This window comes from Oxyura jamaicensis, chromosome 5, assembly GCF_011077185.1.
Source record: "Oxyura jamaicensis isolate SHBP4307 breed ruddy duck chromosome 5, BPBGC_Ojam_1.0, whole genome shotgun sequence".
Lineage (NCBI taxonomy): Eukaryota > Metazoa > Chordata > Aves > Anseriformes > Anatidae > Oxyura > Oxyura jamaicensis.
The window spans coordinates 25,694,443-25,709,444 of NC_048897.1; the positions used below are offsets into that span (position 1 = coordinate 25,694,443).

At 39.2% G+C, this 15,002-nt stretch overlaps 1 protein-coding gene across 2 annotated transcripts in view; it reads left to right on the forward strand.

Moving 5' to 3' along the window:
• Window positions 1-15,002, forward strand: part of LRP5 (LDL receptor related protein 5) — a 147,994-nt gene that overhangs the window by 43,323 nt on the left and 89,669 nt on the right. For both annotated transcript variants that reach the window (XM_035327505.1, XM_035327507.1), the window contains exons 3-5: window positions 3,800-3,997; window positions 8,689-8,885; window positions 10,902-11,033. In XM_035327505.1, the coding sequence (XP_035183396.1) occupies window positions 3,800-3,997; window positions 8,689-8,885; window positions 10,902-11,033 (527 nt within the window). The remainder of the gene's footprint in view (window positions 1-3,799; window positions 3,998-8,688; window positions 8,886-10,901; window positions 11,034-15,002) is intronic.

The window sequence follows — 15,002 nt, forward strand, 5'->3', positions numbered from 1 at the left end:
CTTTGAGGGCATAGCCGTGATTTCTAATCTCTTCAAAAACGATGACAATGGAGATGAAGCAGCAGGAAATAAGAAATGACCTGTGGCTTTACAACCGAGGGGAAATATGGTCTTCATCCTGTTTTTGCTCCTGCACCTGGAATTTTAAAATGAGTTAAGCTGGCAAAATGAAAGCCACTGGGGTGCGGTTCACCAATTTTATAATCAGTTTATTTTGCAAGGTGGCTTTCAGTCCCATTCTTCTGATATTACTGAAGCACCATTTAAGCCCTGATACAGCGTGGTAATCAAGTATGTGCCAAAATCCAGTGACTTGCTGGCTGTTAGATTTCTGGCTGATGTGAATTTCTTTCCCCACAACCCTGCACTTTTTGTTTTTGAAAATTCGGGGTTAAAGGCTAAAACCCAGCAAAGGAGAAGTAGTAAACGACAATTAAGATTCTCCAAAGAACTGAAGAAAGGAACCAGATAATTTATCCCAGGGTTGCTTCTCTGGTGCTCTTTGGTTTTTCTTTTTAAGAGTAACAATTTGTGATAGTTGCATAGCAGTGAGTTTTGCTCACAGTGGCTCTTTTTATTAGCTGTTCAGGAATTCATGTTTTCTTTTGCTTTCATAGCCTCACTGTTGTTATGCTTTATTTACCTGTTGTAATCCAGGTGGGATACAAAACTCCTGGGGTGCCAAATCTTAGCCCTAAGAATGCAATCTATTGAATTTGTGCTAAAATACAAGATAGCGGTTTGGTATTTTTAGCTTCCCCCAGTTGTTATGGTGTGCCCTAACCCAGGGATATTTAAAACTGTGCAACTTACACTTAACCAACCAACCAAAAGAAAAAAAAAGTTTGCAGTGCTGCTCAAGCTAAGCTTGTGTCATTCTTTCCACAATAATCGTGGATTTTTTCCAGGATTTATAACTTGCCCAGAAAATGTCTGTCTTCAGCTGAATCTCAGTGTAGCTTGTCTCAGCCAGGATACTGTTTGTGTTTGATTTGGTCCAAACTAGCTTTGTCACTCTTGCAAAACAGAGTGAAAAAAGGGAAGTTTGACACTGCATTCTTGCAAATCCCCCACAGGCATGCATTTAAAATATGGCATTTTATGGCCTTATAAATGTCTCGTGCCAAATGCTGTGTTGTGCCTTGTGTTGACCAAAAAAAGTCAGAACAGCCTGGATGCTATGGTGTGGAAGGGGGATGAAGCGGGCTGCCCTAGCTAGTGACTGCCCATTTGCTAAGGTAGCTGAGAATGTTTTCTTGTGGGGTCCTCATGTCAGAAGCAGATATGGGGACCAGGGAAGGAAGGAACTGCTTTGTTTGGCAGTGGCATGGTTTTAAATAGGTTTACACAGACCAGAGATTCTCCCTCCCTGCTGCAGGAACAGTTCAGCTGTTCTTATAATGATGTCTAAGCTCCCAGCGCAGTCTTGATGTGTTAAGAGACCCCCAAAATGGTGTTGCAGTTCCGTTACTTTGGTTTTAGACCTTTGAACGGCAGCAGCATTGATGAGGATCGAGCTTGGTCACTGCTGATGAGCTAAAAAGTAGGGATGTAGTTTTTCTGTGGCAAATTATGTGTGAAGTTGAAAGTGCTGGTTATATCCAGCAGTCTCTGTGTGGCCATATGTATGTGCCCCATGGGAAAGCACATATCAGCTATGAAATAGGGCAACAGGTTCGGGGGGCAGAGGGGGTAAGCTTTTGGAGCTTAAGCTCTGTTAATGTAGTAGAAAAGCCACGAGGGCCCTTTGGCTTGCACACTTATTTTCTTCATCTGAATGCATTGAGCTTCAGGGCAGGCTGCAAGCCTCATTTAAGAAAAGAGAATTGAGAAGAGGGAGTTTGCTCCAGGGTAATATTTTGTGTAGGTAGGATATTTTTCATCCTTTTTATTCTAGCCTGATTTTAAGATTTAATTGGACTTAGATAGTTTTGTCTCTTTTGTTTTGCTTTAAATAATTGGGATTTCTGATTCAGGTGTGAGCTACTTTTTAGTCTGTATTTATGCATTTAAGTATATAAATGAGTATGGCATTATCGTAACCATGTTAAATAACCTAATGTCACATTTTGATAGCCAGGGTTTTCTTCATTCAGCAGTCAGGTTTTTGACTGCTCTGAACTGATTCTTCACTTTGTAGTGAATTCAGAGACGTTACAAATCTGTGAGCTAGGGAAGATGCAGGAGAGAGGAATTTTTGTTTTGTGGTTTGAAATTTCAGGTGGGGATTTTAATGCAGGAATTCTGGATGACCTTTTTATTCTAGGAGCAAGAACTGTTGATGCTGGAACAGCTGTACTGGGACTTGTCTCTGTCTTCCTCCTCCTTGTTGTTCATTTTCTTCCCTGTAGAGAGCTCTCAAGGTGTCCTTTGAATACTTAAAGCTAGCATGGGTGAGCCAAATTAGAGAACTGATTTAACTGAAAAATGACTATACCGAAAATGAATATTTGCCCGGATCAGTTCCTCAGTCTGATTCACCAGCTGGTTGTATACACGGTTTCTTTTATATCTGCCCTTCTCTGGCTTCAGTTGTTTGTCAATAGCTGCCTCACCGCACAGTTTGAACTGCCACAAATTACAGCCTGACCTGTTAAGGAAAACCAAAATGAGTGGCAATTTACATTCATATGTTGGTCTGTGAGCTGTGGCAGCTCAGCTCCTGCTTCTGCGTCTTCGGGAGCAGCTGGCCTGGCCTGGCTGGGGGAGCTCAGACATTTTGGGAAGGCATTTGGGGACAAGGAGCCACTGCAGCCATCCTGAGGTGAGCCATCTCAGCTCATGAATCAGAAGCCTGAGGCCTTGCCTGTACGGAAATTTTATTAGTTCAGCTGGCAAATAGCCTGTTTTACCCTCCCACACTCAAATGTATGTTCATTGTGATACGAGTCGCTTCTTTCTCTCTGTCTGAGCTCCTGGTAGCAGGACTTAGCTTTAATGTCACATAGTTAGTGCTAATACCCAGCTGGTGCCTGTCCAGCCCTGCTGTTGATATAGCAGAAAGAACCTGGCGTGCTGGGGAGTCCAGTGCACGGACACTTAATTCACTGTGTTTGAGAGCTCACTCAGATTGAAGGCTTTCTGGCACAGACAATGGCAGAAATATCTGTCTTGGCACTGGGAAAGCAGTCAGTTTTTCTGAGCGGCCTGAGGTAGCGATGCGTAGGGTTAGCTGTGTTGTGTCTGCACCCCTGGCGTGCCTAATCTGCAATTTGGATGTCTGTCTCTGGGTAATGCTGGCTGGAAACGGACTGTCCTCTCCTAGTCAGAAAGCATCTCTCCTAACTGCACAGGCTCAGCTCACCCAGGCGCTGGAATTTGTTGCTTTCTGAACTTCTCAGAGTACCAACTTTCAAAACGAAGTACAGCAATGGTCGTTTTGGAAGTTGCCTGTTTGGGTAGTTACCGGTTGTTTCTGAATGTGATTTAAGATATCAAGTTGTAATAATTGGCCATGCAACTTGTAATAACTGGGCATACATCGGTTGTAAATGCTTGTGATGATCAGGCGGTGCCCAACATTGAAACGTGATGGCAATACGTTAAGCAGGGGCAATACTTTTGAGACCTGCTCTAATGAAGGACTTTTTTTTTTTTTGTGCTCTCTGGAATGGTGGTTTGAACTGGTAAGTGCTAATGTGTTTTGGAGATATGTATTTGTGCATATACACCACTTTAAGGTGCAACACAAAAAATAAGCAAAATCAAAACACTTAAGAACTTTATAAAAGCCACTATTCCTTCTGTTGCTGAAGCTAACAAACATGTATTGTGATATATTTTCTCCTTTCTTCTTTAGATACATGTATTGGACTGACTGGGGGGAAACACCCAGAATAGAACGGGCAGGAATGGACAGCAGCACACGAAAAATAATTGTTGATTCAGATATCTATTGGCCAAATGGACTCACAATTGATCTTGATGAGCAGAAACTTTACTGGGCTGATGCAAAATTGAGTTTCATTCACAGAGCGAATCTGGATGGCTCCTTTAGGTAAGTTTCCTTTAGTCTGTAATATGGTGTGAATTACTCCTCATCTTCTGCATTTGTTTTGCACTGAGATTTTTTTCAGTAATCTAGAATAATCTAAGTGCCTTATTGTTAATTTTAACCTCAATTGCTGATAGCCTTGCAAAAATAAAACATGCACATGCCATAAAACTGACCTGAAAATTTGGAGTATTTCTATCATTATTTCACTCTAGATAGTTTCTAGCCTTCTTGTACAGCATTTTTTTTTTAAGGCTCATACTTATCTTTAGAATAATTGGAAATGCTTTTCCGTGGCTCCAGAAAATCTAACATTTAACTAATGCTTATGGGGATTTTACAGGATTTTACTGTATTTTTTACAATCGTGTACTATATGTTGAGACACCTGTCCTTGGACCTGTCCAAATATGTACTTTGTGACATGCCTATAAAGTAACCAAATTCAGGTTATTTCAGGTTGTGAGCAAGTGTCATTTTCCTAAGGCTTGATACAAAGCACAGCATACAAGTTTTGTTTGGTGGGCTTCTGTCCAAGGGTCCCTGTTGATTTTTGGCAGAGATGCCCCCTTCAGACAGGCCAGATTTGGGCACTTGAGTTTGTAACTGAATCTCTGTGCAGTGTTCAATGGGCACGTTGCATTGGCTCTGAAGGGCAGCTGCCATCTGCCCGTGAAATGTCCTGCTGAGGATGCAGTTCTCTGCGTTTTGGTCCAGATTTGGTCTTCAGGTAGTCTTAAGTCTTACCTGTTGAGTAGGCAGTAGTGTACTCAATGCAATTAGGTTTTCGCATGAAGACTTTAGTATGTGCTTGGGTTGCGGAGATAGCAAGCTCACAGTGCAGAAGTCCTTCTGCTGATATTCTTTAAAAAGCAGCAAATTATGACACTACATTATCACTTGACTGTTAGAATAATGTAAATGAGTTGTCTTACCCTGAAACACAACTTCAGATGCTGAGATTTTGCTAATCGTTGTGAAGAAGTTTACCTTGAGGAAATAGAGAGGGATGTTGGGTTATGGTATAGTGCTCTGCCAAATTGTGCTTTGTCAGAAGGTTGCTATCCTGACGTGTCAGCAGTACCCTAAGGCAAACTGGAAATTGCAGTGACCTTTATATAATGCACATAAACGCTGTATTTTAAAACATCTAAAATTTCTTTGTTATGAAATCATTTAGTATTGATCAAAATTCGGAGTTTTGTTCTATGCCTATGTAACATGCCCCCCCCTCCAAATAACACTGCATTTTTTCATGGTGTTTTTCATTTCTTATTGCAGAGGTACATTCTGTGCCTGACTTTCACACTCATAAAAGAGGCATAACAATATTGACATGCTTTATAAAACGCTCTAAGTTCTATTGAGAGTACTATGTAAGAGCTAGATAATGGTGGCATTGTAGTCAGTGACAAGTACTAAGTGACATTCAGAAGTATAGACACGGGAAAAGGCCTTTACAGAAGCAGAGTAGAAGCTCAAAGGCTTGATACAGGTTCACGGACAGAAAGAAAATGCTGTCTGAAAATTCTAAATCTAAGAGTTTTTCGGACAATGCAATGTAAATATGTTTCTCTAGTTTGGGATGTTTCTCTAGTTTGGGGGTAGGTGGCAGAGTGTAAGATTTCCCATCTCAGTCTTGGATTTCTGCAGTTCTCTTAAACATGTGAATTTAATAAATGTTACTTCTAAGTTTGTATGAAAACTTAGAGTTGGAATTGGTAGGTCAAATTTATTTTGCTCGTGTTAAGGTAGAGAGAGACCACCTGAAAGAGAACCAGCCTTTGAATACATTAATTCCAGTAATTAGTCCAAATTACTTTGCGGTAAATTGGTGCACTACACTCCTTCCCCCCTGCCATGCGGTATTGTATCATAAAGGAAACAGTATTTTAGGAAAAATTAATGTATGTGCTATTTTGCATTTAAAAAAAAAAAAGTGTAGCTCACTGATGCACACTCTTATTTTACTATCAGCTGCTGGAGAGCTGATGTCACACTGGATGTCAGGACACTCCTCTGCAGGATGCGTTCTGTGAAATTCCTTGTCTCGAACTGCATGTGGGCTTCAGGCATTATCTAGTATAATAGCTTAAATGTCATTTAGCTGTGTATGTTTTAGATTGTAACTATGACAAAATTTCCTTCTTAAAACGTTATGCCTATTAATAAATCCAGTGAACATTGATCTTAATTTTCTTTTTCAACACTCAAAGAAAAAGTGAAATCTGTGAAGTTTCAAATGCTGCTTCTCCTCCCATCCCAGAATTGCTTCAGAATTCAAATAAAAAGGAAAAGTACCCTCTACATGGTGGATTAATTCTACTGGATCAATCTGCCTGTTACATTAGCAAGATTCAGTTTCCAAGCATGTCAGCTGGAACTTTTTCAAGGGTTGCAATTACGGGAGAGGGGGAGACTTGATATTTAAGAATGATGGAAATCGGTACACTATATAGTGGAAAACAGCTGCTACAATACTAGAATACAAGTCCAGTCACTACTGTTGCTAGTTTAAAAAAGGAAAAAGAAAGCAACAGCAAAGGTGAAAGTGGACATGGAAAGTGAAATCAGTATTTGTTTGTTCTGCAGTATTTCATGGTGAGAGAAGTGATCATTTGAAGTCCAAAAATGTTAGAGCAGTTTTAGTTTTATATCTGGAACAGGAAGAATAATATTGTTTTTCCACATTGCCTGCTTTATACATGTATATGAAAGTATTAGTTTGCATATGCCAATTGGTTTTAAACCTGTCCTTTATGGTAAAGATGTGTCTGAATATGTATGAAGAATTCTAGGGCTACTTTTTATTCCTCTCAGGAAACTGCAAATGGTAGCTATGCTGATAAAAAATAAAACAATCCTTTCCTTCCCAAGCATTATATGTTTTTATTATCATTAATCTCATCTACGGAAACAATTCAAATCTGAATAGAGGTATAAAAAAATATATTCCTTACTTTCCTTCAGGTTGATGCTGAGACTTAAGGTTTCTCCAAGTTGTATGCTGAATAAATTTGAGTACTGGTTCGCTAAATCAGAGCACCGCTTGGCATGTGGGTGCCTTTTTGTTTGTACACACATAAAATGCATGAAATTTGTGAAAACCGAGTTCGTGTTATTTTGATTGAGGAGTTGTCAAGTGTGTTTACACTGAGTGAATGCCTCCGAGACTGAATCTAAATTACAAAAATTGATTGTGATACGTATAAACTTGGGGATCCTGTGAGTTCAGAAAACATGTTGGTAATGTCATGCGTTTGGTGGCTTTCAGAGTGTGGCTGAACGAGGAGGGTGTGCTGAAAAACATCTGAAGCATTTCCAATTTATTTTCATCACAAATATTTAGTCTTAGACAAAGCATAACTGACAGGAGACAGTTTACTGCTGCTAGGAAGAGAACAGTCAAAAATAACACATCAAAACCCCCGCAAAGTGTCTAGTATTTGAGGTGATTGCGGAAAAACTGGGTGAGAAATAAGATATCCAGGCAGGACATGTTTAATTGAGAGGAGAGGTAAAATGTTGGCAGAGATCTCTCACTGGGTTTGAACCTTTTAGGGAGAGACTTAAGAGGCTCTTTGGGCTTTGCACCTCATTGGACTTTGGGAGGGACTGAGCGAGGTATTTCAGGTGGCTCCGAGATGTCATGAGCTGCTGCAGTGGAAAGGAAGCTTGTTCCAGAAGTAGGCAAGGTATTATTCCAGATGCTGTCTGGTTGTTTTCTAGGGCAAGCCTTTGCTCTACATTTCAAAAGGGATTTTTGTTTCTGCTGTTGGCCAAGTTAAGAGGGGTAATTTATAGAGACTCTTGGGTCATTTGTTTCATTTTCCAACTATAAGAAAGGACTGGGTGAAGCCGATGATCCAAAATGTGGAAATCCTGTGTAAAGATATCACATATTACAAATGGAGACCAATAAATAAAAATTAATGTGTTAATTGGAGGAACACACTACAGACCTGTGTTTCCTCCAAAAGGCAATTGTATTTGGATGTTTGCACAGCCCTGGTAAGGAACTTTGGTGTGGCCTTTCAGAGGTCAGTGTACAGCTGGATTAGATAGTGTGTTGCTATGAAACAAAGTGTATTTGTTTCCTCATTGCTATGAAGGAGCAAAGTCTAAATTTTCATTCCTGCATTTTTGCATAGCTAACTATGTATTTGGGAGGTGCTTGCCATCACACTGTGTGGGCATGCGGACATGATGTGACTCGTGGCTGCTAAAACTACCTTTTTTTTTTTTTCTTTAATTTGCAAGCTTCAAGGTTAATTGTTAAGTTTGTCCTACTGTGGCTGCTGCTAACATTGATTTATTTGAAAGCATTTTCAAATTGATGTGTGAAGAAAACTAATTTTCAAGTTATAAAGACTGGGGAAAAATGGAAAAAAGAATCTATCCTGAGTGCTTCTAACGTGCAGTAGAGGAGGATATATGTAAAACAATTTTGTAAAGATATGCAAATGAATGTGTTGGTTATGCGTCTGCTTGGCTTAAGTTCCTCTAGATTACTGTAAAAACTTACTGTACATTTCAGTGATTGTTATTTTTATCACCAGATGATTCTCTCGGTCCAATGTTTTTATTAAAAGATGACAATTCCTATATGAGTTGTTAAGAAAGCCAGATTTTTTTTTCTGAATGGCACCTACTGAAAGCAATGCATGCTAATCCTTGCCTTTTCTTTTATCTAGGCAAAAGGTTGTTGAAGGTAGTCTTACTCATCCATTTGCCCTGACGTTGTCTGGGGACACTCTGTATTGGACGGACTGGCAGACACGCTCCATTCATGCCTGCAACAAACGGACGGGAGAGAAAAGGAGAGAAATATTATCTGCCCTGTATTCGCCAATGGACATCCAGGTCTTAAGTCCTGACCGGCAGCCCTACTGTATGTTTTACTTTTCCCTGAAGCTTTTTGCATTACTTTAATTTATTTGTCAGGAATAACATTAATCATAAAAATGGTCAGTGTGGGAAGTTTTTGTGTTTTGAAAACTTTTGGGGAGATTGGTTGCCAAAGGCATAAGTACCTGAGTCCTTTACATCTCTTTGAAAAGTCCGGTCTATGTAGGTAGAATCTCATTCATCATCCCTGTTGGTAACAAAATCCAAAATCCAGGGCAGTACTTCAGTGACATCTTTTGATTTGGATAGCTCAATGAGAGGGATAAAGACTTGGCTCAGAGCTTTTTAAATGCCGTGATTTTAAAGACAAATGAAAAAGTGCATATCATGGCATTTAAAAAAAAAATCATAATAAGTACAATTACAATAAAATTATGTCATGTTCATTTTGTACTTATAAGGGTAATTTTTGAAGTCCAGACTTGATCTTGCTTATCTTCAATATGCAACAAATAATTAATGAATGTTTTCAGTATGAAAGGTATTTAGTCCTGAGCTTTTATAAGAAACATGTATGCCTATATTTTTTGTCTTTGTGTGTGGTCCTTTAAAGAAATTTGGGTGTAGAGAATGGAGTATTGAAAGAGCCTATGTGTATTTTGTATGTGATTTCATGTAGAGATCAGTCTAGGCTTTTTTAATAGGAATGTGGAAATGTAACTTTAAAATGAGTGGAAATGTGTGTAATTCAGTAGCTGTAGGAAGAATCATCTCTTGCCTAGAGGAGATACTCCTACTGTTTGGATTAACTTCTTTGTTTATGCCAACTATAATGTTAGCTTCCCTAAAGATAGCATCTGTTTTCCTAGTAAAGTTTATAGGATGTCAGTAAACAGGCTTGAAAGTAAGCAAAAGGAATTTGGAGATCATGGTGATGGAACGTGCAAATTTTCATTGAGGTTGTCAGGTACAAGCAGCACCCTGGTTTATCTCACTGCTCCAGATAAGAGTTTGGCTATACTGAATTCTTGTCATTGCTTTTAGCTAAGGTTATGGTCCCAGCCTTAGGTCACAGTATTTCTGGGTCAGTCACAAAGAAAACATGATGCACAGGGAAACAGCATCTGCTGAAAATAGCTCATATGCTGTTGACTTCATTAAGATCTGGCTCAAATTCTTCTCCATCTTCTTACTCAGTGGCTGTCAGTGGAAATACCACAAATCCAATTATATGAATTTTTTTTTAGTTTTATAATAGAGTAGTTGAGAAGCTTATTCAAAAGATGATTGATATTTGGAGAGGTCTTGCACAGCTTGCAAGATACTTTTTTTTAGCGTGGCAATATTGTCTTCATTTATGGTTACAGTTCAATCTGTTGTACTTGTTACTTGCTCCAGGTAAATGAGGTGTGTGCAGTTGCACTCCCATCCTTAACCCCCACCCTCCTTACCTATTTATTTATTTTACATTTTCAAAATAGCTGGGAGGCTGAGAGAAAAGAGTAACTATTTGTAATCTTTTTAGTATTTGAACTTTTCCTAATGTTGATGAAATATGCAAGGGACATGACATGTTCCCTTCATGCATCATTTCCTGGTGATTCAGGGATATGTCTTGCTGAAAAAGCTCTACAGCAGAAAAAGATATTTCCTAAATGTAGCAGCGCTGTAATGTAGAAACTATTCCAAGCCCCCATTTTCTTTTTCATGGTGCTTAGCAGACCCACCGTTCGGCAAAGGAACTAGTTAGTGTCTGTAGTTCTTAGCTGTATTGAGCTTGAGAAACATTGAAAGAGCTGCACAGTGAGAATGTGCAGAGCTCTCAGCTCTTGTGAAATTGGCTTTGCATGAGTCTCAAATTAGATACCCTCAGAAAGAAGTTGCTGGGGAGGTGGGGAATCAAATATTTTATTTTATGGCTCCTCTGTCTTTTAAAACTAAACTTGTGCCAGTCATTTGTGATCTGTAATTTCTTCCTCAGGGAGGGTTGGAGTGGCTTTAGGGGTTCTAGAAAAAAAGGAAAATAAAATTTATTGATTGTTTGCTCGGTTTCTTGAAGTTCACACTCCATGCGAAGAAGACAATGGTGGTTGCTCCCATCTGTGCCTGCTATCTCCCAGAGACCCCTTCTACAGCTGTGCTTGTCCCACTGGTGTGCAGCTAGAAGATGATGGCAGGACATGCAAATCAGGTAAGAGCCTGGCTTTTCTACAGTAGCAGCCTTGGCTTGGCTTGGGTTTGCTGGTTAAAAGTTGAGTCGTGAAGAAGTGGATTGTGAACTGTCTGACATGCTGAAATTTAACTGTTGCTCTGAAATTGTTGAGTTCTTGACCTAATTGCAGAAACTTTGCACCTAGTCTCTGAGAGAACAGAAATTTTGTGCCTTTTGACTGTATCACCAATCCTCTCTAGAGAGGAAGAGGCATGCAGAGGCTCTGATTTATTAGAATTAACCTACTCTAGGACCACTTTCCATCTGGACTGAGGACCATGGACAGAGAGGTTTGTTCCCTCCTGTTCATTGGCTTGTAGCTACTGATGCATACTGGTGGCCAGGTTGTTGCCTTCCAGTTGCATCTCAAAGAACAATATGCTTGAGATGCCTTCTGTATACTGAAATGCCAAAAACGTTCAAGGCACGGTCCATGCGCCCATGTACTGTTTCAGAGATAAACCTGTGTGTTGGCCCTGATTCAATTAATTTCATAATGAAATAATCTGAACAGAAAAATGCAAAGATGAGATTTAAGCTCAAAATACCATTTTTCTGTTGCTGAAGATGATTAATCCCTATCTCTTTGGGCTATTCTTTGTGAAGGTATATATGAGGAAATTACACAGGGAACTTTTTTTGCTGCATCTAGTTTGTGGTTTTGGACATTGATTTTAAGAAGTCAGCCAAGGTTTTGTGCAAAACAGCTTATAAAGTTTGCTGATTGAGGTAATGGAGGTAGAGAAAATACTGTTCTAGGTGCCTATTCCCTGTCACTGAAAAATAGATGAGGAGTCTTCTGTACTACCATAAAAAAAAAAAAAGCTGTTCAGAGAATTAAGAGCTAGAGTATATGTTTTAAATGAAGTGTATAACTAGATGCATATTCATATTGGAAAGTTGAGTGAGACAGGTGGTATACTCGGAAAACTTGGCTTTATCGCTGATCAGGAAGCTTCTTGTAGAAATTCATCTTACAAAAATGGAATTAACACTGATACGGCCATAGAGATTCTAGGGGGGAAGGTTTAAGACAAGGTTCTGCTGACAGACTGAATGACACTCCGTTGCCCATCTCCACTGCGTTATCATGAGGCTAGTCAAAGTGTATAGTCACTTTCTGATGTGCCTTGATTCCTCTGAGTACTAAAGCAAGCATAATAGACTCCTTTCATTTGTGAACTTGAAGCAGAGTTTGAACACTGAACCTCCAGGGTTTAAGGGCCAGCTTTATTAGCTCATCCTGCAGCAATTGAAAGGCTTATAAGGTAGTTCTTGCAGCTGCTGAAAGACCTTTCTCTTTCCTTCTTCCAGCTTTGGAAAGTTTCCCTTTCACAGCCTTTAAAAAACATTGCTGAATACGCAGGACAACCTTTTTAGACGTTCATATTGACCTTATGTTTCTGGCAGTGGGAATGAAGGTCAGCCTGCTTTTGGCATTTGGGCGGATAGCACAAGCAGGAGTGACTGCTTATACTGTGCTTTCACCTTTCCATTGTCAGGGCAGACAATCTGTCAAGGGTGTTCTGTCAAAGGAGGGCAAAAAAGTGGGATGGGAACAGGAAATCTGGTTTTGCATAAGAATGTGGCCTTTTGGTTCAGTTTTATGGATTATTTCTTTCCCAAGCTCCACATCTTTTGTTGTCCTGTCTGCCTTATGCCAACATCCATGTGCTTCTCTTTCCACTCTTATTAATTAACTCCTTGGTTGCAAGGAACTGACTTTTTGTTCTCTGCACGAGTCCTTTGTAGTAAAGCTGTATCAAGAACTACGGATGTAACAGTATTGACCACCTCTCCATTTTGTTCCCTATTAGCTAGAGCACTAAGTCACTTAGGCATATCAGCTTCGTTGACATGAGGCTTTTAAGGGCAAAAATTGTACCGGCATGGGGAGTTCACTGGTACAAATACAGCTATGTAATGTTACTGTATAGGTCTGTCAGAAAGTATTCTTGTGCAAAAAAAAAAAGAGATTCTTAAGCAATTTCAGCTTTCTTAAATACTGCAGAATACACACTTATAGTTCTCATATTCAAATATTCTGTATAGCTCATGGCAGAGTAAAAGTGTTGAATGGTAATGGACCATTAAGTAATTAAGAAAATATGAATTTAATAACAGACAGTACCACTATTAGTTTTGCTGTGGGTTGTGTCTTTATACGTTGGAACTTCAGAAATCTGGATTTTTAGCCTTTTTCTAAACATATAAATGTTGATATGCTGAAGCCATTGCTAACTGTATCTGTATTAAATGAATAATTCATTATTCTGCAGTCTTGGCTTTCAGCGTTCATTTCTGCTTTCTCTCTGGTGCTAAAGAGTTATTCTGCATAAATTAAAAAAGTTGTACAGTAGATATACATAACTGATAACGTTAAATATATGGACAGATTGGCAACTGGTATCAAGTACAAGGTCTTCTCTGGGAACATGTACTTACAGTGTGTAGGTAGATGCTTTGTGTTGCTTCCCTCCAGACACATGACATTAGTCTGTTCTGCTCTGTTGGTGTGTGATGTTTTCTTTGCTCATTGATAACATGAACTAGTACTTCCAAGAGGACTGCTTGTGTAGAGCCATTCTCAATCCAAGAACAGGTTTTATATATCTGTAAGGGGAATAAAAGCTAAAACTAACAGCTTAGCATGAAAACAAAACACCTGTTGCATGAACCTTAAATCAGTTGATTTATCCTCAGTCCACACCCTTACCTGGATTTGGTAGCAAAAGATGAGTGCAATATTTGAAAAGCATTAACAAGGTTGTTCTGATCTCTGCAGTGGCAGTCTTGTTGACTGGTGTCTTTGTTTGCTGAAGGTACAGGCAAGGTGAGCATTTCTCTAGCTGTTGTAGAGTCAGGTAAGTAGGTTGCAACCACATGCAGCTTATTACCTCAACAAAGTTGTTCCCTTAAGCAGTTCTGTGAGCACTCAGAAAAGTTATCTTTCAAGCCAAAATCTTCAAAATTATGTATGAATTTGTGTTGGATCACTACTGGAAGGGAGGACAAGGAGGCTTATGACCTGAGATACTGAAAACAAACCGTCCCATTTCCTGTATAAAAATATTGCCAGTTGCTGGGAACAAGATTTAGATGGTATGGGACAAAGTAGTAATTGATGTTTTGTTTTTACCTTTCAATTTTTAACTGTTCAGTAGAACAGCAGCTTGTAACAAATCGAACTTGGGGCATCTTTGCTGCTGTTCTGGTTTCAAAATGCTGTTAATTTATCTCATTACAGCTCTGGTGCGCCTTTGGTACAGTTTGTACCACTTGATGTGAATGGAGCCATGATCTTTCCATCTTGCTCTACATCATCTCAGTCTCTCATATAATACCTGTATGCATTACTCCAAGATTGAGCCCATTTCTGCAAACTGTGTTCATCAGCATACTTGTTTCTCTTACGCTTCTGGAAAATATGTAATTTCTTTATTCAGTATTCAGTGTTACTAGCATACAGCCACTGCTGCCAGCCTTCTAAAAGAATGTTTAAAACCTCATCTTTTTTTATTAGAGGTGGATATGTTTCCCAGTAAGTGGTTACCCCGATTCTTAAATCCCCTCCGTGTTGCATTCCCAAAGGATCTTACTCTCATTGTGCATCATTTTCTGATATCATGGTACTAAGTAAGTCAACTGCATATTAAGTAAAATTTATTAGCATTTTAAAACCAATCATCTGATACCACAAAACATTTTGAGTAAAAGCTCAAAATTTAGTCCCTACCTCACCCTCCAAAATTTTTAATAATTTGGATCTATGACTACAGAGAATTGAAATGAGTAGAAGAAACTAGGACTTCAGTAATGCTGTTTTTATTGCATATATTTTAAACTCAGTAGAGGTGCTCAGAGTTTCATAAGCTCAGAATTAGTCTAGGATCCATGCAGTTTCTGGAAGCTGCATACCCCAAGGTTCTAAAAGCAATATTCCATTTT